This window comes from Triturus cristatus, chromosome 1_2, assembly GCF_964204655.1.
Source record: "Triturus cristatus chromosome 1_2, aTriCri1.1, whole genome shotgun sequence".
NCBI classification, from domain to species: Eukaryota; Metazoa; Chordata; class Amphibia; order Caudata; family Salamandridae; genus Triturus; species Triturus cristatus.
The window spans coordinates 386,104,748-386,129,466 of NC_140580.1; the positions used below are offsets into that span (position 1 = coordinate 386,104,748).

The following is a 24,719-nucleotide window of genomic DNA, read 5'->3' on the forward strand; positions in this document are numbered from 1 at the left end:
AGGAGTGCACTAATGATTGCCCATTTTACCTATGTTTTTTTAAATGAGGAAATCAAAATAAATAATATTTTTTGCTTTGAGAAACAATGGGTCATCTGGTCAACATATGAAGATGCAAAACGTAGCAGGGATTATCGCCTGATTAGGCTTAACTCGAATGGCGGCAGTTAGAGCTTCCAACTCCAGAAAAAGCTTCAAGCATGGTAAATGTTTTCCAGATTGAACGTCAACCCTCCTCCAGATTCAACCTCACTTTTGCTCTGTGGCTATTTAATGAGGCACTGCTTAAATGATTTTCAGTTGGCCTGTAAATTAATTCTCTCAATTGAATAGGGAAATTAATCAGAACACAATTTATAGAGACTGGGAACAGCGCCTGTGTAGAGACCAGAGGTTCTGGTGGCTTAGCCAGCATCCTTCCATGAAACTAAAACTGCCTAGAGACCCTTCTAGATTATTAAAAATTGTGGAGTCCTGTCTTCTCTGGGGATATTATAAGACACCAGTATGTGAGAAGTTGGACTGTCCATTGGGAGCCTACATTAACAAAGGTATACGTCTCGGAAGAGGAACACCAGATGCCTTCATGGTTTGTAAGTTCAGAGCAGATATACCATGCCAACATTCAGACTTGATGCTGCACAGATTCTTGTATCTGCTAACGTTTTCAGAAAGAAACCGGTTGTCTTCTTAGCGACAACTTTCTTGTATTATCTTTATATTCAGTGAGGGAGGGGAATGATTACAATGGCCTAGCCTAATGTATTTTGATGCCAAGCATGCCTGTAGTCAGCAGGGACTAGAACAATATCTTTTTTTTAATTATTAAATGAAAAATATGGATTGATCAATACAGTTTACTAAGATGTTTTTACATTTTGTATGTGCTACTGTGTACAATGTATTAGGATGTTCTTAAATAACATTGAAATTCTAAAATAGGAAACTTTTTTTTTATTTTGTAGCAAAAAAGCTGATTGAAACCATGAGTTCTGTGAAGGCTGTCGTAGATGAAAGTACTAAAGAAAATCAATCCAAGCCGAAGCGAAGCAGGAGAAAATTGTACACGACTGATATTTCAGCTCCTATGGACATTCCTTCTCATCAAGTAAGTTCAGAGTTGAAGTTTATCAAGTGTAATGTTAGTCTGCCCACCTCATATTTTCAGTGTGTGGATCTAATAAGTACCTGCCTGCCAGCAGGACTAGTGAGTCAAAATAAATTAAGCATCTGAGTACCCTCTTTCTTGTCAGTGTGTATTTGCAGGCAATGTACAATTTGGATGTCCTTGCTAGCCTTTAATATGTTTGCATCATCTGACTCTTCTGATCTAGTGAGTGAATAATGCAACATTTCCTTTGCAGACTGTGTGAGAATTGATAAGTGAATACAATAGACACAAACATTTTCAGAGGGGCTGCTTTCAGCAGATGTTTATAGTATTGAGCAGATGATGGGTGACATATCTAATTTTTAGACCAGCAAAAAACAGAAGCCACTCTGCAACAATCCAGTTGTCTGTGTCTCGATGTCCAGTGTTTCTCCCTCCAAACAAATGGTCGGAGAAGCAGAGTCTGTCCTAGCAGTCATTCCCAAGCGTTTTTAATGCAAGCACTTTCGGTAAGAAGCTAATCACAGTAAAACAAGATTACATGGCAAGTGATTTTGCAGTCTATCTTTAAGGAAGAATGATGTTGTGGCATTGTGGGGTGAGGGGGTAATGTGTTGGAATGTATGGCTGGAAGGGTTCTTGTTTACTCTTGGTGTGTGGAATGTTGGGAGGACAATTGGGACTTGGACTTTGGAGCAGATGGTGCCAGAGACGTGGATGGAGTATACATAGAGGAATAAACCTAACTTTCACTCAATATCTCTGTATTAAGCCTTATTGGAACACCTCATTTTGGGAACGAGGATGGGTAAAGAAGTTGAAGAGTTTCTTGTGGGACAGGAAGTTTGTCATTAGAACGGATTATAAACCTTTGAAGGAGGTGTTTATGAAGAAGACCTTGGATAATGTCTCCAGCAGGATTGCTTAGTGGGTTGTGGCATTTCAGGAATATGAATTTCAGGTCATTTATATCCCCGGGAAAAGTAATATAGTAGCAGATTGTATGTCCAGAATGGTGGGGTTAGAGGATATTGATGATGATGATGAATTCATAGATGAGGAAAAAGTGTGTGTGGTGACTGATGGTGTGATTTGTGAAGAGGATTGGAGAAAAGAAATTGAAAGTGACAAAGTTTTGCTGTGAGTGGTCAATAAATTAGAGAATGTTTGGGGTGACAAGAGATTGAAGAGTGTGGTTAATACGTATTGGACTCGGATAGGTCGAAATCCAAGCGCAAACATAAGACAGCGAAATGGGATTCACCCCTATTCTATCACACACTATCAAAATAGAAGTTGTGAGGGCGAAAAGGCGGCAGTCAGTCTAGCTCCCGATCTCCACTTGAGTATTCGTTTTCCCCAAGATTCCAGGCCATTGGCAGCACAGCAGCATGCCAAGGCCTTTAAGGAGGCCATGCCGCATATCTTTGGCACTCTTTCGGATCACTCTGGCACATTTTTGGGCACCAATGATCCACAGGGGCCATCAGTCAGATCACCGCCGGCGGATCCATCCTCAATGCTGTCTGAAATCCTTGAACCCATTACGGATTCAGTACAGACTCCAATGCAGACTTCCACGCTAGCTTCGAGGCTGACAGAGAATCCAATAGCAACTCTGATGTCTGACCCTGAACTGACATCTCGTCAACCCTGAAAGTGCACCCAGTCCCCATGTAACCCAAGTCTGATCCTATATTTGTACTACTGCAGAGGCACCCTCAGATACGCCATTGTCTTTTTGGCTCTGATTCTAACCAGAGCTTGCAACCACCTAGTGATGAAGATGGTGGGGATAGAGATGATTTATCCCTCTAACGCAATCTGCACCCCCATATTATGAAGATGAGTCTTTACATTGACTTACCCAGTGACTTGATATTTTCCCTGATCCCCTTAGGCCCCCATTGGAAGAGAGTATTCCTTTGCTGTGGTAATTTGACGAGCAGCTGAAGTCCTGGACCTACAGCTGCCTTCAGGTGAAGTTGAGACAAATGTCCTTACAGGAGTTTTGCAGCTTGGGCCAGTCTCATCTGAACCCTTGCTTCCATTCAATGAAGTGGTTACTGACAACTTAATGGGCACTTGGGCCAATCCCTGTTCTTGCCTGCCAGTGAATAGACAGTAGGCCAGATGGCTCCTGGTAATCCTGATTTCCTTACACAGCATCCTACTTCAGAGAGTCTGTTGCTCCAGGCTTTCACCAGTCAGGTGAACTCGAATTCATTCCCCCCTGCAAATTCCCCCTTCCCAGACATCGAGTCGAATAGGGTTGAGGCGTTTGGAAAATATATGTTCTCTATGGCTCGTCTAGAATTGAGGTCAGTGAGCTCCGCTTGTTTATTGGGCCGGTGTACACATGCCTTCAGGGGCATTTCCAGCAAGCTCTTTATAGCGGTCCAGGAAAACGTAGGGCCTCCTTGGCGCAGACTATTCAAGATACGGCTATATACATGATTTGTGCTGGCCTTGATACTACTAATTGATTGGGGCGAGCGGCTTACACCAGTCTTGTGCTTTGTGGCCATGTGTGGATGCGAGCCACATGTTTCTCGATGTAGATGCCCCCATATGGATATTCCTTTTCGATGGCTCATGTCTATTCTGTCAAAAAGCTAATTCTGCCTTAGAAATGCTTGAAGGAAAGTAGAGCCACAGCACGGTCTCTGGATCTTTCAACCTTTGCCAAACTGTTTCCTCACCAGTTCGGGAAACTCCATGGCTGCTCCAGGGGGTATGGTGTACAGGCAACACCAGTCTGATCAGCTCTCTGCCGTCACCCCAGTCCTTTCATGGCCAGGGACGTGGATCTGGCAGAAAACACACAGGTCATGATCGGCATTGGTCCTCCCAGTCCCTCTTCCTTGCAGCAGCCTCTAAGATGCTTAGCTTGCCATTAGTGGTCCACACCCACCCTGTGGGAGGCAGGATCCAGCACTTCTCACTGGATGGTAATCCATCACATCCGACAGATGGATGCTCCAAATCGTCCACCTTGGTTATGCTATACTGGTCCTTTCTGCGCTACTGTTCCTCCCTCTCACACCATTTCTTTGTTTGAATCTTTTATTGCATTTTGTTGTATACATTAATCACATAGAACACACATATGTGACAAGGGTGTAACACGCATAGTACGTAGTGATGTCAACTATTAAAAGTGTGTTATATTGAAGATTCAAATAGTTTTATATAAACAAGATAAAACCGAAAAAGATTCTGATAATATCAAGATAAGAATTAAGGAGTATTTCCTCCCCAATGGGGGGGGGGACATCAACGGGGGAGTCCACACCTTTATTTGTCAGAAGGGAAGGGCTAGTGTATAATACGAAAAAAGTAATCGGTTTGAGGGGTGTATCAACAGGTACTACTGTGTGGGGGAGGGAAGGCTTACTGGGGGGCATATTAGGCCTAGACAACAATATCTAATAAGTTACCACCTGATGTGCTGTTTTGCTGCACTGACATTGATATCCAACAAACCAATAGAAAAGGGTCTAAGGGAAAAGTTTTATATGACCTGCCCAAGTCCTAATCCCCTATTCAAACTCAAACACACAAAAAGAGAACTGGGGGTCAAACAAAAGAAGCACGTAAAGAGATGACCACAAATGTCAATAACCAATTGTGATGCCACATAGGCATTAAGAGCAGAGCAATGATTTCCATCAATCTACCTCTCAAAGTAGAGCAAGTCAGTCAAGCTCTAATGATCAATATCATCATTTGGTCATCCGCCATAAATAGAAAGTCTGTCCCTTGATCAAAAAGGACTGCTGGCTGCAATCTTTAGGTCGACCTAAAGATAGCAGTCACTTGGGTTTACTGCTAGAGTTCTTTCTGCACCGTTTTTATTAGGTGTGAGGAGGGTGGTTTCTTTCAGAGTAGTTTGTCTCTCCACACAACCTTTTTAAATTCTTTTCACCTATTTACTTTTTGCACTGCACCACATAGGATTTTTCCATTATTGACATGAGCATACCTTCTCTTTCTTTTGGTATGGTCCCGCTAAGGCATTTACTCTGAGCAACTGAGCTTGCCAGCGAAGCAGTCCTTTTTGATCAAGGGACAGACTTTCTATTTCTGGCGGATGACCAAATGATGATATTGATCATTAGAGCTTGACTGACTCCTATCCTTGCTCTACTTTGAGAGGTAGTTTGATGGAAATCCTTGCTCTGCTCTTAATGCCTATGTGGTATCACAATTGGTTATTGGCATTTGTGTTCATCTCTTTACGTGCTTCTTTTGTTTGACCCCCAGTTCTCTTTTTGTGTGCACTGACATTGATACCATTGGTAGCTTCACAGTATGTAACAGTTACTGGCCTGGTATTCTGGTTAAGTGGGCACACATACTTGCATAAGTAAGCAACTATTATGAGTTCTGTGGCGCACAAAGGTTAGTGCTTAGGGGATGAGGTATAAGGCCTGTGCAGACAAACATCTCTAGCGAGGCACAAAAAGATTTGTGCTTTATTCCTTCACCAATTTATCACACAATCAACGGATGACAAAGGTAAAACTATGACACTGCAAAATCCCAAATATTTGGAAAGCTCAACCGCTGAACAGATGGAAGTGATGCATCAATAAACACGGCTACAAATGTCCTTGCAATATGCATGCCCAGATACAGGTATGTGAATGATAGGATAAACACAAGGAGACAGAGTGTACCGTGAGGACTACACCACACCTATGCAAAAAGCCCAAGGAATTGCAGCACCAACAGCACGCATACGGCGGCAAAGAGAGGTGGCAGCATCACAAGGTAGTCCACCAGCCAACCGTACCCAGAAGGACAAACGCAAAAGGAAAACCGGCAAAAGCTGGTGACACAGAGTGCTCTTTCCCATATGGGAGATTGAGAGAGTGGGGAAACTGGGGCTAAACCCCCGATACTAGGGCAAGAAAAACCTAGTATGCATACACTCTCTCTGTGTATATAACTCATGACATATATACATAAGACAGACATAGATATGAACAAATGAAGGAAAATGAAAAACAAGGGGGAACTCGAAGAGCACGCCCTAGATAAAGGGAAGTCGCACAATAGGTACCAACGGCACCGGTGTGAAGCAAAGCAGGACACAACAATGTCAAGACACCTAAAAGCGAAAAAAGTATATGCAGACACTGTAGAATGACAACGAGTGTCCTGAAGAAGAATACTTGCACCGTCAACATACAAAAAGAAAGCAAAAGTGCCTTTAGTTATGATTGCCAACTCACAACCAGTGAAACACCTGGAATGGAACACAACCTTGAAATAAGAGTGACAGACCTTAACCACTAGGCCACAGTGAGTCAGAAAACATCACTAGCGGCCAAAAGAGAAAGGACCTGATCACTGCGTGCAATAAGCAAAAGGGACCGGTGTCCCTGCCAGAGGAGTGTACACAAATAGGGTACAAGGTAACGCACAGCAGAGACGTAGCTGGCGGAAATTCCACTGCCTATAGGCAAAAACTCTACATGGCCTTAGCCATGAAAGATGATGTAAGCACTTCCCCGCACCAGGAATTGAGAGTAGACAATACCACCAGAATAGAACGCGCCAAGACAGTTATTCTAAACTTTCTTCCATTATGGACTGCTCTTTCTGGTTCCGTCTCCTTTCGTCCCAGTCTGGACGAGGGAGGTCTCGTACCGTCCTCTGACGGATTGTGCATGCTCCTTTACAGGGCTTCATAGGTCTGGTGTCAGCCGCGCTGGCACTGCTTTTCCCACCGTGATTAGTCAATGTTATTGACGGATAAGTTCTCTTGGAACTTGGGGGTGTTTCGGTCACAGACCCTCCTCCAATGTGGTATGGCTTTGGTATCTAGTCTAAGTTAAGGAATCTGTGGCTAGATGTCTATCAGATGAACGAGTTACTTACCTTCGGTAACGATGTATCTGGTAGAGACAGTCTAGCTGCAGATTCCTGAACGCCCGCCCATCCTCCTCGCTCTGCTAGGACCTTCCCAGGTAGGGGTTCTACCACCTTGCCTCCTTACAGGTGGCCTTGGTCTTCCTGAGGGGTGCTCTAGTTCACCTATCTCCAGGGCAGGGTGTGCCATTCTGTTTTGGGCTCTTTGCTTTGGTGGGACTTTTCCTGGGGCGGGTGCTTTGTTCGCTCCCTTCAGTCTCTTCAAGTGTTGAGCACTTTTTCAACATGGTGTTGTTTCTCATTCTATGATTTCTTATTGTTATTTCAAAGGTTTCTGTTACTTTTTTGGCGCACTGTTCCTATACTCTCGCAGTTTTTGTAGTGGCTCCGCGTTGTGGCGGGGTAAAGTTTTGCAGTAGAAAACTGACGTCAGCACGCCTAGGGGACTTGTATGGCTCCATTGACGTCACTTCCGTGGATGACGTCAGGATGGAGCCGGGTGACGCCGCCCCCGGCGTGCAGAGGTACTAGTGGGGAAAAAGTCCTGGATCCAGTCTGACGCCTGGGGATATTCTAAGTTAAGGAATCTGCGGCTAGACTGTGTCTCTACCAGATACATTGTTACCGAAGGCAAGTAACTCGTTCTTTATGCTTTGTGATTAAACGGTACCAGGTGAGAAGTTGTGATCGTATGTTAGGGGTGATGTATGCTATTTTGTCTGCTCACTGTCATTCCAAAAAGTCTATCTTCTCGGGCCATTGGCCAAAGTTTGTCATGTGGTTTGAAGAGAAGCTGGTTGATCCTCTACAGGCTAAGTTGTCTGTTTTTTGGGTATATGAGGATAAAACATAAAACAAAACGAACATTCAGACTTACCTTGTCAGTTGTAGAATGCAACTATTAGTGCCCAGAATAATCATCGGTCTTCCGATGGGTTCTAAGTCAAATTCTATTGTGCTAGGGAACAATGTCCCCACCTAAAAGTACATGTTTATCGCATTGCCACAAGTGCAGAAACGAATCTCTTAACAGACAAATATGAAGTGCGTTCTTGGTGTCTGGGCTTGGTCCATGAGTCCAAGTTGTGCAATAAATGTGCCCCCCAAAGGCGATCTGGGACTTGGAGTTGAAGTTGCATGTTACCAAGCAAAAGTATCTGTTGTGGCCTTTTGCGGACATGTCCCATCTCCCAAGACTGGTCCCATGAGCGGTCAAATTCACTTTTGAAGTACTCTATGTAATTTGAAGTTCAATCGTAAACCTAAAAAAGCGAAGCAGGAGTCTATTCCATCCTGCCATTCTGAACCTAAAGAGAAGGTGCCACTGTTTCATAATGTGAGTGGGTTTCACTCGAGGTCATCGGGCGCAAAGCAGATTCCTCAGATGATCCCAGTGCTCCGAGAGTTCTCTGTGCCAAAGATGTAAGCCTTTAGGTGGTCATGCTGCAGATATTTGGTGCACCTCTGGCACACCTTAGGGCCCCAGTGAATCTGCGGTCGGGTTATCAAATGTGGTTTCTTCCTAAATGCCATCCTAACCCTTGGGACTGGTTATGGGCCTGTACTGACTCTGGGGCAAGCTTTGTCGGTTTAATGATGGCAACGGAAGAGGGTGATTCTGATGGACACTAAACTGGCTTCAGCTCGATCTCAACTGATGTCACGCTGCGAGATTACAAAAGTGCAACCTGGCATCATATATCTTGGCTCTGACCTCTGTCAGGGAGAACACACCAGCCGAGGCTCTTATCTTTTTTGGGCTGTGACTCTCAACAAGGACGCTCCTTGATGGGGGATAATAATGATGATGAAGGTGGGAATGGAGACGGTTTTCTCATCAATCACTCATTACATAGGTAGTACCTTGATTTGGAAGATGATGGTAGGCTTGACACCGTGGATGCAGGATTTGTCTCCCCACATGGGTACCAAGGGAATAAAGGATCAGATGTACAACTGTTTTTAGTGGTCCCAAAAAGAAAATCGGGCCATTTGCGACTGCTAAAATGGGTTGTTGTATGTACAAAAGCCATTTTGCTAGTTAGTAACCTAATACAGACTCGCAAAATAGGGTTTGCGAGTTGCTATTAGGAAGGGGCGTGCCAAAGGCGTTCCCATCCTAATAGCAAGTTGCAGGGGATATAAGATTGGTTTGCATGCGCAAATGTGGTTTCAAAGCAATCGCACTTACCACCAACTTCAAATTGGTAGTAAGCCAGTCAGGAACGGGTCCCCAGGGGGTCCCTTCCCCTTTGTGTTTCGCAGCAAAAATATTTTGTACGAGCAGGCAGTGGTCCCACGGACCACTACCTGCGCTCAAAAAATTAAAAGTAGACTTTTCATTTTTTCTTTTAAACGCATCCTGTTTTCCTTTAAGGAAAAAGGGCTGCATTTGAAAAAAAATGTTTTATTTAAAAGGCAAACAGACATGGTGGTCCACTGTCCCCAGCAGGCCTTCATCCCTGTGATTACAGGTCATTGCCAGTGGGTCGCAAATTGCGACCTGTCTCATGAACATTAAAGCATCTCATTTACCAACCCAATTGGGAATCGCTAAATGTGTCGGAAACACATTAGTATATTCCACTTTGATAGTCACAAATTGCGAGTCGCAAAAAAACACAATTTGCCTCCCGCAAAAAGGAATGGTCGTACATCTGACCCTAAGTGCCTCATTTGTAGTGGTTCTCAGGTGGGCAGACACAGTACTAGATTTACAACTGCCCTTAGTTGAGACCAAAAGGAACATCCTTACAGAAATTATTCAGCCTGTCCAGCCACATCAGAACCTTTTCTCCTTTTAATGAGGTCCTCACCAATACCTTGATGGTCACTTGGTCAAACCCTGTTCCTTCCCAGTGGGGAATAGGCAGGTGACCAGGCATCACAGACAAGCTCCTGGTAAGCTTGATTTTCCTAATAAGCATCCTTTATTATGCTGGTAGCTCAGGATTCAACTATTAAAGTGAATCCCAATTAATTTTCCATGACTCATACTCTTTGGTAGTCCCTTGAGGATTGAGATTTTTGTCAAGCATATTTTTTCATCTAGTAGTCTTCTGTAGGAGTCATTTAAGGCTATCCGCCTATTGGGCCGCTACATGACCAGCGAGATCTTGCTAACGGTCCCTGAAAACTATAGGGCTTCCCTGACTCAGACAATTCAAGATGGGCAAGACGCAGCCAAAGATACTGTCTGTACTGGCCTGGATACTACTGATTGCTGGGGTTTTCCACTATAATTCAAAGATTTCAGGGGCTATTCCAGATCATTGGTGTATAGACAAAGGCAGCTTCTCCAAAGAAGTACAGTCATCCCAGTCTTTTCAAAGACATGGTTGTGGAAGGTAGCGCACATGGCAGCAGGGGCTTCAGTCCTCTTCTCCCGACCCCAACCCCCCACCCCTCAGCAGGCATCAAACTGCATAAGTTTGCCCTTTGTGACGCTTGCCCTTCCGGGGGGTGCGGGGCGATGATGGACGACAGATGGATAGACAATCGCGCATTGGTGCATCGAGGGGGGAGCCATTTTTCCTACAGGATGGCGTGCACCTCTCTAAGCAGGGTAATGAGTTGTTCCTGGAAAATTTGCTTGCCTGGCTAGTAGGAATGCGGAGTAGGGCATGACCTTCTGGAGGCAAGGAGGGGGGGTCCTGGATGCAGGATGGTGTCCTTCGACCTGCAGGGTACATATTTTCTTATACTTGTCTGGCAGTCCCACAGATAATACCTGTGGTTTAAGGTAAGTGAGGAACATTTTCAGTTTGCTGTGCTACCTTTCGGCCTCCCCAGCCCCTCTCTGGGTGTTCACGAAAGTGATGACGGTGGTTGCAGCCTATCTTCAGAGGATGGAGATATTAGCCTTACCCTACTTCGATGACTGGCTGTTGATGGCGGGCTCACCACCACAATCAGTTATACACCGCCTCTAGAATACAGTAAGCCTCCTTGTTGGTGTTAATTATTCCTACCCAGAGGCTTCCATTCATTTGACCTGTCTTAACTGCAGTGCAGTTCTGGGCCTTCCTTTCAGAGCAGCAAGTCCAAGACATTTGGACTATGACCTGATGTTTCTTCCTCAGTCCTGGATCACAGTGAGAGAAGGTCTGAGGCTTCTTTAACTCTTAGCCTTTTGCATGCTCCTTGGCATATGTGGGTTCCACAGTGGAATCTGAAGTTCCTATAGATCCAGCATCAAGGATATCATTCTGCTTTCAGAGGTGATGGCTTACGATCTGCAGTAGGGCTCCTCGAACAAAATTGGTTCAGTGGCAGTCTTCCCTGACTTGAGTGGTGACAGACTTGTTCCTTCTGGACTGGGGTTGCCATGCAGAGATCAGAGGACTTTGGTTTCCAACAGAAGCTCAGCTCCACATTAGTATGTTTGAGTTATGGGCTATTTGGCTCTGAATTCTTCCTGCCATCTATCAGGACTCCTGCAGGTTTTCACAGACAACACCACTATGTGGTATCGCAACAAACAGGGTACAGTAGGATTCTGGGTCCTGTACCAGAAAGCTCTTTGCCTCTGGAGTTGGTTTTCATGTTAGGGCAGATTCCTGATCGCGAACGCCACTGGCATGGCCACTGAATGCCTAATCAGATGAGTTGAACAGTTGGCATCTGGCAGATCAGGGGTGGCATTTACGGCTCAGAAGTGGGTCAGGTTATCGTCCAACAGTGAGGATAAAGCTGGCTAGATCTTTTTTGTTAACATCGAAAATGTGCATTGTCAATTTTTGCACATTAGAGCTTCCACAAGAACACTTGTTAGGAAATGCATTCCAGCTGGAATGGAAAACTGTTTACGGTTATACCTTTCTGCCCCTCCTGCCCAGAGTTCTGGAAAAGATCAAGGAATGAGCATCTGTCTCCCAGTCAGGCTACCACTCTGGGAGGCTCGTCTGTCATAGCAATAGACCGAAATCCTCTACCTATATCTGCACAGTCTACACCTACATGAATGGAGATTGAGTGGTGGCAACTTACTGCGTTTCAGCTGTCGACTATGGTGGTGGATGTCATCCTTGTCGCCCCTGGTAAAAATTTGTGGCCTGCTGAGGCGCTTGTAAGCAAGACCACTTACAAGCAAAGCTGTTGAATGCCATTTTGTTTGTTTTTTGTTTAGCCTAGCAAGGCTATTAAATGTCTTTTGGTCCTTAATGCACCCTATTAATGTTATTTTGGTCCTTAATGCCTTTCGGCATTTAGCAGACCAACTGCCCTTGTTTAAATCACCTCTTTGAATGAGATTTATCAAAAGGTTAGCACGTGTTCCGTCCCAAGCCATTTGTGCTGTCACAGTGGGACCTTAAGTTAGTCTGGATGTTGCTTGTGTATACTATTCGAGCCAATGTATAGTTGCTCGAGCATATCCTAACTTTGAAGATTGTCGTCTTCATCACGATTACGTGAGTGAACTCCAGACACTTTCCGTGCAACCCCCCATACTCCACCTTTTTGCTGACAAGTTGATGCAGGTAGCATTCTTTATTTATTTATTTTTAAAGTAGCTTTATTGGCATTTTCAATTTTTGCAATACAAGTCTTATAAAATAGGCATATTCAAAACAGTCCTGAGTACAGTTATAGGGATAGCCACAATGCATAATATTTGCCATAGGTCACAATACATGGCCCGTCCTACTCAATACTTGCCAATGTGCAGTGTAGGGCTAACTACCAATCTACCAGGGAACCCAAATAACAATTCTAATTTGCAAAATTCCACTTCAATTATCGAAAACATAATTCTAATAGCATGATAATAAAATAACTCCAAAACAAATGGCCCAACCGGGGACAAAAGAAATGAAAAAGGAGAAAAAACAAATAAAAGACCTTCTGCAGAGGGGGAAACGTATCCTGTACATCTATTTCGGCTTGTGGTGGGGGAATTTTATAGAAAGAAATTACAGCAGAGAAGAAGCAGGTTGACACATAGGTGAGAGGCCCATAGCTACCAATAAAGGCGCCTCCTCCAGGTTACACAGATTCTGTAAGCTCTTACTTACTCAGCAATTGGACATAGTGCCCCATCAGGGCCCCAAGCCGTCTAAAGTAGCGGTTGGTGACGCAGGCTGAGACGCCCCTGGGTGTGCATCTGTATTTGATTTGAGGCTTGAACCCATCTCCTCCTGTCCCTCTGGATTCTCCCAGGTGCCAGCACTTCCCTCCATTGGCCAGCCATTGGGTGCTTCCTCATACCCTTAGATTCTTCCCAACTGAGTGCTCTTCTCTCCACCCCACACAATAACATCCCTATGCCAGGTCGCAATCCGTGGACCTCTGGCAGATTTCCATTCCAGTGCAATACAGCGTTTCGCTAGTCCCAGCGCTAGGTCCAGAAGTCTGTCCCCACCTTACACTTCGGTGGCCTAGGAAAAAGACCCAAAATGTAAGTCTGTAATGTGAGAGGTAAATATCTGCCCAGTACTTCAGTAGGCTTACCCAGGACTGCCTCCCAGAAAGGTCGCAAGGCACCACACTCCCAGATCATGTGACCAAAGTCCGCATCTGGATGAGAGCATCTGGGGCAAGAACAAACCTCACCTCCATATGTCACATTGAGTCATGTGGGCCATATGCATATAATTAAACTGAATATATTTGAGGCGGGTGTTTCGAGAGATTTTCTTGGGATAACACAAGACCCTTCGCCATTCCACATCTGTTAAATCTTTACCCCCAATCTCACCCCATTTAGCAAGTAGTCTGGTCAAGGGGCGTACCGAGGCCTCCTGGAGGGCCACATAGAACCATTTCACAAGGTGCCTCGCCGTGCCGAGTGTGAACAAGGCGTGAAGCACCGGATGTGTTTCCGGTTCGTCTCTACCCACCTCCCACAACTGTGCAAAAGTTCGGACCAAGGCTTCATAATGCAGGAACTAGCCAGGGGGCAGACCACAATCCTCCACTAGGCCATCGAAGGGAATTAGGGACTTGTCCAAGAAACAATCTCCAACCACGTCTAGTCCCACATCTGTCCAGGGGGCCAGTTGCTCGACGGTAAAGACGGACTGGGGGTCGCCATACGGCAGGCCCACCAGGGGCAGCACCGGGGTGTATTTAGCGGTCTGCCGTCTTCGGTTCCCACATCGCCGCCAGGCTTGAAAGGCAGTGCATTGTAGTAAGGAATTGTACGGTGTAAGCGTCATAGGCCGTAGCAATTTTGCCATTACCAATCTAGGACAGGTATCCGGGTTTGCCAAGAATGTACCTTCCTCAATTACTTCTTCTATCCACTGCGCCAGCCACTGTAATTGACCAGCTAGCATATATTAATCAAAATTCGGCACACCCAGGCCACCCTCAGCAGCCGGACGCTGCAGCGTTGCCAGCGACACCCGGGAACGGCCATCTCCCCCACACCAGATCCCGAAGCAGAGCATTCAGGGGGCGGAACCACCGGCTAGGCATGAGGACAGGAAGATTGACAAAAAAGTACAGCAAGCGTGGAAGCATGACCATTTTGGATAAAGAGACCCTGGACATCACTGGCAGCTGCCAAAACTGAACACTACCTTGTAGGGATCGCACCGCCTTTCCGAGATTACCCTGCTTCAAGTCATCTAATGAATGGAACACTTGTATACCTAGATATTTAAACGTGAGCTGAGCCCATACAATATCGGGCGCCAATGCGTCCGGCCTAGGAAGGGGGCCAGCCACAGGGAATAGGTACGTTTTTGCCTTGTTAACCCACAAGCCCGAGAGGCCAGCAAAATCTTCCAATATTTGCATTACCGTCAGGGCGCCCACCACAGCATACCCGAGATACACCAGAAGATCATCTGCATATAGGGAGATGCAATGCATCCGCCCAGCAGAGTCCAGTCCAATTCCATTACCCTCTTGACGCAATCTCTCGGCTATAGGTTCGATCGCTAAGGTGAAAAGAAGGGGGGAGAGGGGACACCCCTGTCTGGTCCCTCGAAACACACCGTATTCCCTGGATATTGTCCTACCCGTGCGGACCCTGACAGAGGACGCCGCATATAATAACCGCACCCAACGGATCCATTCGTCTCCTAACCCCATCCGCCTCATCACTTCAAACAAATACTGCCATCCTTTGTATCGAAGGCCTTTTCCAGGTCAACAGAAAGCACCGCAGCTCGAGGGTGAAGCGGAGCATCAGAATGGTACAGTACGGAATAAAGCCTACGAAGGTTATATGAGTTGTTACGGGTAGGTATGAACCCATTCTGATCCGTATGCACAAGCACCTTCATGTGAGGGCCAGCCTGCCGACCAACACCTTGCTCAGAATCTTGAAGTCCAGGTTGAGCATAGAAAGGGTCCTGTAATCCTGCCCTCGGCAACTTGATTTTTGGAAGAGGGATTACGAGGGCGCTCCGAGTGGAGTCAGGTAGAACCCCGGCCTCATAGGCATCTGCATACGCCGGACCAATTGTGGCGCCAGTATATCAGAGAAGCGCTGGCAAAATTCGTCCGGAAGGCCATCCGGCCCCGGCGTCTTACCAGCTGCCAACGCATGAATGGCAGCTTTGATTTCTTGCAAGGTAATTGGGTCACCCAGCTCCTCCCGATCCTCATCCGCCAACACCCGAAGGGGCAAAGGGTCCAAACACCCTCCAATCACAGAACAAGTGACCTCTGCCAGAGCTGTTTAAAGGCGTTCATAATATGCGGCAAAGGAATCATTAATGTCATCGGGGCAGTACTGCACTCCACCAGCCTCTGTATCCAATTGTGTAATAGGGGAGCAAACCATTTCAGGTTGGATCAATCTAGCTAAAAGACGGCCCGCTTTCCCTTCCTCTTGCTGCACTATGTTAACGTATTCATTATAATTGTAACAACGTAAACGTTCACGGGCTGCATTTTAACGTGCCTGCGCTTCCTGCAATGCCAGTGGGGCCGCCTCCCCTGTACCTTGAATGTTATCTAACCTGCGAATGTTTTCTTCCAAAGTGAGGACCTCCTGGCGAAGCTCCCTGTAGACCCCTGTCGCTTGTCCCAGGCAATGACCCCTCACCACCAACTTGAATGCTTCCCATTCCACCCGGACTGAGGACGCAGTGTTGGCATTGATGGGGAAATATGTCTCAAGAAGAGTATCTAGCGAGGACCAAAATGGGTCGTCGTCTAGCATTGCCAGATTGAGTCTCCAAGTGGGAACAGGAGGACACCGTCCCAGCGGTTGGTATGTCATCATTAATGGGCTGTGATCCCACCATGTACGGCCCAGATATTCTGTGCACGTGATGGTACTATTGAAAGCGGGGGAGCATAAAAACATGTTAAGACGCGTATGCACCTGGTGCACTGGGGAGAAAAAGTAAAATTCCCTATGACTATCGTGTTGTAGCCGCCATGTATCTTCTAACCCCCAGTGTGCCATTCATGCCCGGAACCCCAGAGTGGTACGGCGTGCAGGAGACCCCATTAAAGGCAGGTGTGACCGGTCTACAACAACATCCGCAACAAAATTGAAGTCTGCCCCAAGGATTAGATTGCCCTGTACACTACCTGCTAAGGTAGCAGAAAATAGGTCCAGAAAGCCAACCTGATCCTGACTAGGGGCATAAACATTTCCAAGCGTAACCTCACGCCCTGCCAGTCTCCCCGCCACCAGGACATATCTGCCTCTCTCATCCAACCATGCTCTTTTTGCTGCAAAAGGAACTCCCGGTTTCACCCAAAATTGGCAAAGGCGGAGCAGGTGGTCGCGAATACCTGCCCCTCCACCGTCGTTTTAGTTTCCCTGCTTCCTCGCAGTTTAATTGGGTTTCCTGCAAGAGCGCTATGTGTATGTCCCTACGTCTCAAGTAGGAGTAAATATTATGACGCTTCACCATGGATCCCATCCCTCTAATGTTCCACGTTAGGAACTGTATATGCTGTTGAGCCCCAGCCATTCCTGCTGTAACACACCAAGAAGCATCCCATTCCCCACCCCGCCCACCCACTGCACGCAATTTTCCACCCCTCTGCAATCATTCCAGGTCATAAAAACAACAATGAAAAAACCCCCATGGTGGTCAACTCCCCGATCCCAGGGCGGCCCAACAACTGTCAGCTGCCCAAACATCTTATGAAACAATACGTGCTAAGTGAGGTCCCAACCTAGTGAGGCATTCAACGGAGGGTAGGCTTAGGCAGAAAAGAGCAAGGAAGTACTGAAAAGAAGTGTTCCTCTCAGAGAGAGCGCACCAGCCTACAATAAGCAAGACACAGCACAGGGCTCAAGACGGGCCACATTCAAACAATAAGTCTCTAGTTAGCAGTTCCGCCCCAGGTTAACAGACACATCAGATGTCATCCGCCGAGCGAGGCGTCACTTAAGGCATCTTCACACTATTGCTTTGGGAGGTGTCTGTTTCTTTGTCGCCGGACTCTAGAGGTGCCGGTCCCAGCACCCGGAGCTGAGCCCACAGATCAACCACAGCCTGCAGAGCCTCCTCCCTCTTTCACTGTCTGTGATGTAGACGACTTCTTGGAGGCCCCTTTGCGGATGCGCCGTCTTAACCGTTTCCGTTGCTCCTGAGGCTGCTGCCCACCACTCCTAGGGCTGCCAGACTTGGACAGCTCGCCCCTGTAGATCTCCAACCAGTCCCATGCATCGCTAGGGCTATCAAAATAATGAGTGGTCCCATCCAGAATGCGCGGAGGCGGGCCAGAAACATCAGGGAGTATTGAAGACTCTCTTGACCTCCATATATGAAGACCATTTCCTCTGGACTTCAAGCGTGTAATCTGGGAAGAGTGAGACTTTACTGTTGTCAACAGTTAAAGGGCTGTCCACTCTCGCCTTCTGTAAGAGGAGATCCCTAACGCGGAAATGGAGCAGACTGACCACCACCGGACTTGGGGGTCTCCCCAGAGCCAGAGGTCTGGCCGGCACCCTGTGCACACGTTCAAGAGTGTAGAAGGAGGAGAGGCCCTCCGGCACCACAAGTTCTCAAGGAAGGCCACCATATCACCAACTTCCGTTCCTTCCGGCAGGCCTAGGACGCGTATATTGTTCCTCCGGTTGCACCCTTCAGCACCCTCCACCCTGTGTTCCAATTGACCCACTCTGTCCGCGAGGGCCCCCACCTGTTGCTCCAATGCCTTATGTGCAGTCGCCAGCGCCGCTACGGTAGACTCCGTCTCTTTGACCCTCTGCGACATTTTTTTTTATTCTTCGCGCAACAGGCCAAGCCCCACTGCGACCGCAGTAATGTCTTGGTGGAGGGTGGCTTTGGTGTCTGCAATCGCCTCCAGGATTTTGTTGAGCTGCTGTTGAGTTGGGTCATCTGAATTGGTCAGTGACTGTTCTTGCGTGCTATCTTCCAGGTCCATTGTGGCGCTGGTCTGGCGACCGCCTAGCTCCGAGTCACCAAGGGCCACCCACAACGGTGAAGCAGTCACTGCAAAGCACCGAGCGGTGTACGGTCTGCACCCCCTGTTGTCCTCAGCGGTCAAAGACTCACCCCTGCTCACTCCAAGGGTCGGCCAGGGGGTCCCCGCCACGAGGCGTAGGCCCAGGGCCTCCCAGGAACTGTGCCCCCGCCCTAGAGTGATGTCGTGCTTGGGTTCTGCACCCCCCGTGGCCCAAGGGCAGTGCGTATTCCTCCGATGCTGCCTCCGAGCGCCTCCGCAATCATCCGGCGCCTGGAAGAGCACCGGCTGGCCAAAGCGGCCGTCACGCAGCTTTCCGGCCGCGAGGTAAATTAATACTGCGGCTGCCTCAGGAGTCAGCGAGCGCGGCCGTCATCAGCCCCGCCGTGTCTGCAACCGCGGCTAACTGCACGGAACTCCGGGATCCTTCAAAAGCAGAGCGAGTGCCCTCCTGATGTCCTTCAACACCTGACTGGGAGAAGAAAGCTTAAAAGTGCCCCGGCCGCAGGTTTCAGAAGGAGAAATGATCAGCTGGTGCAGAGCTCCTTGCTCACGCGTCCACCATCTTCTCCGTCCAAGCCACGCCCTGATGCAGGTAGCATTCTTGCTAAAGGTCATGACTCCTTCCGGAGCATGAAACAGCGGCATCATCCTGGACTCCTCACTTTCAATGAACCGCCTAATCAACGTTGTTTCTTCCTCTTGCTTCCCCACTCTCTGCCTACTTTGTGAGATCTTCAAATGGATCCCCACTGAGTCCACAAAAACAGTCACCCATGCCCTCGTCAGCAGCAGACTAGACTACGGCAATGCACTCTACATTGGCACCACCCAGAAACTCAAAAAGAAACTGCAGAACATCCAGAACTCCTCCACCAGACTCATCTTTAACATCCCACGCCACAGCCACATCACCGGCCACATGAGACCTTCACTGGCTGCCTATTAACAAAAGAATTAACTTCAAACACACCTAAAAAAAAAACCTCCCAACGCCTGACCTGCATTCCTCAACCACCACATCTCTTTCTACACTGCCAACAGACATCTTCGCTCAACTGGCCCTAGCCACTATCCACCATCCCACAGATCTGCAAGACCACGGCTGGAGGAAGAACCTTTTCATGCTGCAAAGACCTAGAACTCCCTTTCCCATGCACCTCAGGCAATCACCAACAGTGCAGCAATTCAGGAAGGACCTCAAGACCTGGCTCTTTGACAGAACTGCAGATCTCTCCCCCTGCCCCCCCCCCCCCCCCCCCCCTTTCCATCATGCCCCATCTCAGTGCCTTGAGACCATCATGGGTGAGTTGTCACGCTTTATAAGACTCATGATTGATTGAGCAATCCATCACCCTGTCGGTGTTTCCTGTTCTCCCTCACCCATTGTAAGAAGAGGAACGGTTCCATTAGCTGGATAGTCATCCACGTCAAGATCTGCTACGCATTGGTGAGGAAGCAGCCCCCGAAGGTCTCGCAGTGCATTCCACCAGTGCTAAGGCTGCTATCACTGTATTGGTGGAAGACTGCAACAAGGGCATCCCTGCATAAGTTCATGAAGCAATGCTGGTTTCAAGACAGGGTCTGGTGGGAACACCACTTTGTTTTCTTGGACCCCAGGGGTTTTTGATCTGAGTTCCCTCCACAGACCAACTATCTTTGGCCTTCAAGTCTCTCGACACCCACAAACTTAGGACAGATACCAAAGTGGTGCCTCCCAATGTGAGGAATCTGCCGCTCAAAGAATACATCAGAATAACAAGTTACTTACCTTTTATAATACTGTTTATGGTGGATTCTGTATAACTGCAGACCCTGACCATCCGCCCACATCCCCATCCTGTGGAGCGTGCTCTTATTAACTTTTAAAAAAGCCCTAAGCTAGAAAGATCGGCTCACTGGCACCAGCATTCGTTCAGGCTCTGCAAAGCGTGGAAAGGAAAATAATAAACTGATGGCGTTCACTGATGACCATCACTGATGGCGCTTATATGCATCTCTGCTCTCCAACTTCATGGGGCACAAAGGACCCAATACTGAGCAGCAAGGTGTCACCTAGTAGCGCACTGGAGCACTGCTGAATAAATGTTTCCAGATCCAGTCTCTGGGTAGTATTCTAAAAGATGAGGAATCTGCAATTAGGCAAAGGATCCTCCAGAAAGAGCATTACTGGAGGGAAGTAACTTGTTCTTTTGTGCCACATATGAACAGTGAAAAAAAAATATCGCTCTAGCTGACTAAGGCCAGACCAATAGATAGAACTGAACCTGCGCCTAGAATAGTGGTTTGTTGCTGTGATGATGAAGCAAATATGTTGATGAACATTTGATACCTTAATATCATTGTTATAAATTTGCTGAATTGCACATTTTCTCTGTAATACATTTCTGTTTCAAAATCTTGACTTTACAAATGCCGTTTGCAGCGCTTTGTTTCGTAACATCAACAGTTAACCGTTATCTTGTGGTTTTTGCAAGTTAATCCAGAAATATGTATGCTACACTAATGTGTTTAATGCTTTTTTCTCTCTAGATTATTCTAGAAAAAAATACAAAGGAAAGCGATCACCTGATAATGAAGAGACGACTGCGGGCTAAAACAGCAAAATAGTCCTCTCATATCTTGCAAACTGTTAATGTGTAATTAAAAAAAGGTTTTGTAATGTAAATAATATAGATTGTACTATGTAACCAATAAAAATTGTTATGATGTACTTTTTAAAATATTATTAATGTGCAGTGTTTGCTGGAAACTGCTTCCCTCAAACTCTGGGTAGAAGCCATGATTTTGAGGTCGAGACTATAGCAGCAACGCGCATGCGCTGCTCACTCTGCAAGGTATGCTGTAATGGAGTACGGAGTAGAAGCTCCAGCCATGTTTTTAATTGGCTTGTGTCATTGTCCTTCGTAAATGCTGCCTTCTGATTGATTGAGGCTTGCTAGTCCTGCCTTATTATGGCCATGTCGTCAGTTGTACCCTCCCATGGCTACTGGCCCCTTTACTTCGAGTGTTATACAGTACGGTACGTGTTATTTAGACTGTGAGCACTACTTTGTGCCTTCTCGCCCCTCCCTCTGCCCGCACTCCCGCTGTCCGTGCTCCCCCCTCCCGTTGTCCGTGGTGCAATGCAATAGGTCTCGCATAAATGCGAGTCCTATTGCATTGCAAATGCTTTTTTGTGTCTCTGTAAACAGCGCCCCACTCCAGCAGAAGGCACCGTCTCCTCAGATCTGTGACAAGGCTGTGCCGCAGCCTAAGCTTATGTGCATATTATGTCCCCATCCCCTTGGTAAATAACTCCCAACTGAAGATTATCATTACCTTGCACAGCAAATATGATGCCACGCATACAGAGTCACATAGGTGTGCTGATAGTACCAACGCTGGTGTTTCTTCCCGCAAAGGCGCTATAGTTTATTCAGTGTAAACTAAACTATCCAGCCGTTGGGTAATCTAATAAATAATCTGTCTGTTTTGTTTTTTTAACTCGCTTGACGCCAATGAAGTGTTACTTGAATGAAAAATGTTCACTTTTCATCTCCTTTTTAATCACTTTCAAATTAAAGGTAGGTGCAGAATATTATAGTTTCCTTTGACCTTTGCTGCAGTGAATTCTTGTTTTCTTTATTTTTTATCTTGGAACAGTGAAGGTTTTTCTGTTATTTACTAGGCCAATTTGTTGGTGGTAACGTGAATATGGTCTAATGAGTCTACGTTTGCTCGTGTCAGTAAAGTGCCCATAGGGGCGCGTTCTTCTGCCCAGACAACCGCTCGCGCACTCAGGACACCAAGAGTCGAAATCCTGCTAAATACCAGTGTAGGCGGTTTTCATTCAGTGTGCTCGCTGGTGGCGGATAAGGGTAAATATCTTTGCCTTTCTCTTTCCAGATAGGGCCTGGTAGGTCTCAGTCCTGGACGATTGCTATGGAAGCTGTTTATATTGGTTTGTAGGAGAAAAATTGAAAAACCAACCAGGTTACTGCTGACGGGTGCAGCGCTTGTCCTCGGTTGGTGTCTTAAAGAAAGTCAAATGCCCAATTGTTGAGCTCCGGGACTCCCGGAAGGAGCATCTTGGCAAGCTTCTACCATTACACTGAGGGCTGAATGGGAAAGGAATCGCTATGTGTGAAGTGGAAATCGGCTGTTTCTTTCCAATTGAATTACATTTGCAGTTTTTGATAGCTTCTATCTGCTTTGATGTCTCTCATTGCACACTTTTTGAGGCTTTTTACAGCCACCATTGGAGTTTGGGGGGAGGGGGGGGTATTAATACCATACCCTAATTTGTATTTCATTATTTTACTACTTTCTTTAATGTCTGTTTTTTTCCCTTCTTTCCCCTCTTCTCGCTGCATCCTCTCTCCTATGGCTGCACACCTGACAAAAATAAAATGTGTGGTTTTGGCGCCAGTAGAAATACTCCTTCTCTGTCTCTGGTACTATCTGAGCTACAGAAATCATGGTGACGTAGAGGAGGGGGATCGGAAAAATAAATGTAACCGCAATATGAGCTGTAGCTGCTGGCCGCCCATGCTCCAGAGAATGTGCTTTTTAGGTCGAGCCTATAGCGGCAGCGTGCATGCGCTGCTCACTCTGCGAGGCATGGAGTATGGAGTGGAAGCTCCGCCCACTCTCCACCCATGTTTTTAATTGTCTTGTGTCTTTCGTAAATACTGCCTTCTGATGCTTGGCATCCTAGGTTTGGACCCTGGAAATCAGGTTGAACCTATCCTTCTGCAACTCTTGGCGGATGCCATGCATTCCTGCTAAACTTTGTGCAAGAGGCGTCCGCATCAGGATTTTTCCGGTCTGTCTTTTTTCCCTGCAAGGTGTGCCGTCTGCACCAGGAAACCATGGACAACAAGAAAGGTACAGTGCTTGAAGTGATAGCAAGATTTGAAGGCGCTTTTAGAAGAGTTCAAACAGAGACCCTTAATAGATGGGATTTGTCGTCCCAGCCTGCTTTTCCTTTCTGGTTTTTGTCGGGTTGTTATAAATTAAGGGCTGCAAGTAGAAGCCCGCAATTAAGAAAGAAAACCGGGTAGTATTGTATGGGGTACCCTAGGTCTGCCACGTGAACAACTTGAGATGGTTTCCGCATTCCGTGTCACCTATGATGCAGCATTTCCTCTGTCATGTAACAGCCTCGTGCTGTCAGAGTTGTGGTCTTAAGTCGAATAACTTTGGTTAAAGTGCATAATTACAGTGGTTAGTAAAAGAAAGCCTGAATTGAAACTGTTTGCAAGCTGACTTCAAACCACATGGCTACCTTATGCAGAATGCTAATGCCCTTTCATTTCGCTCAGACTTTATACCTCCAGTTGAATACAGCCTCTTGCGTCATCCGCTGTATAGTAGCTTTATTTTGTAGTGTTGTGAATAACGTGTTCTCCGAAATCAATGATGTTTGTTTTATCAAACCTATACTCTGCGGGATGCACAGAGATATCTGCATTAGCAACAGTAACCGACTGAGCTATCTTACATGTTTAAATAATTTTCGTGCTTGTATTCTTTACCAAACAGAATTACCGGGTGTGCTTTTTTTATAATAAGTTTGTGAATTCCTTATAAAATAAATGCCTGCAAAATATGTTTAATCAGTAAGGTTTCCATCTTACTACTTTACCAGCGACACCATGTTTCAGTTCAGGTTAAGTAATGGCCAGGGTCTAAGCCCCTTTAATTATTTTTTTAAGAATAGCGCTTGTTGGCTGCGCATGCACGCTTACATTACCCAATTTACACTTCGAATTGCTGATGCGTTGAAAAGAAGTTCATGTTTGCATGCCCCTTTGCCACAGCCCACTTTTACCTGCATTCTAAACTAATTCTGACAAATCGACACCCTCCACCCATCTTGTACATCAGCAACACTCTCCTACAAGCCAACAGACCTGATTCAGGTGGGAGATCCCGATTTTTAAAGACAAAGGTTGCTTTATTTTTCATTTCTCCTAAGTACAATTACCTCCTATTCAATGCACGTTAATGGGGGAATAAATACCCCCATTTATTTTTTCTGCATCTACCTCTCATGTCTACACAGATTTGCATGTATGCACTGTGTCCTGTGCATTTTTTTCTCTGCATGGCATTCAGAATAAGCTCTATGTTACAACTGAGGGTCCCAGGGACCACCGACTCCAACACGGTAGCTTGGCGCGAGGCAGGTAGGCACGCCGGAGGCTATGTGTGAAGTAGTTGTGCAGCACTACTCCACTCTGACACAGTGAAGCACACGCAATAAATAGACACCACTCCAATTTCATTTACAAAACAAGTATCTTTATCTACTTCTTGTGAGGGTAGGTAACGTAGGATTCTCTCAGTATGCAGGTACAATTCTGGTGCAACTATTCAATACAGATCAACATTC

The 24,719-nt window shown here is 46.5% G+C and overlaps 1 protein-coding gene across 1 annotated transcript in view; it reads left to right on the top strand.

Annotated features, from left to right (window-relative positions):
- The window catches only part of KIF20B (kinesin family member 20B), a 556,993-nt gene extending 535,930 nt beyond the window's left edge, over positions 1 to 21,063 (top strand). Inside the window, exons 33-34 of the mRNA XM_085621389.1 lie at positions 966 to 1,108; positions 20,873 to 21,063. Coding sequence (XP_085477515.1) covers positions 966 to 1,108; positions 20,873 to 20,950 — 221 coding nt within the window. The 3' untranslated portion in view covers positions 20,951 to 21,063. The remainder of the gene's footprint in view (positions 1 to 965; positions 1,109 to 20,872) is intronic.
- The last annotated feature ends 3,656 nt before the right edge of the window (positions 21,064 to 24,719 follow it).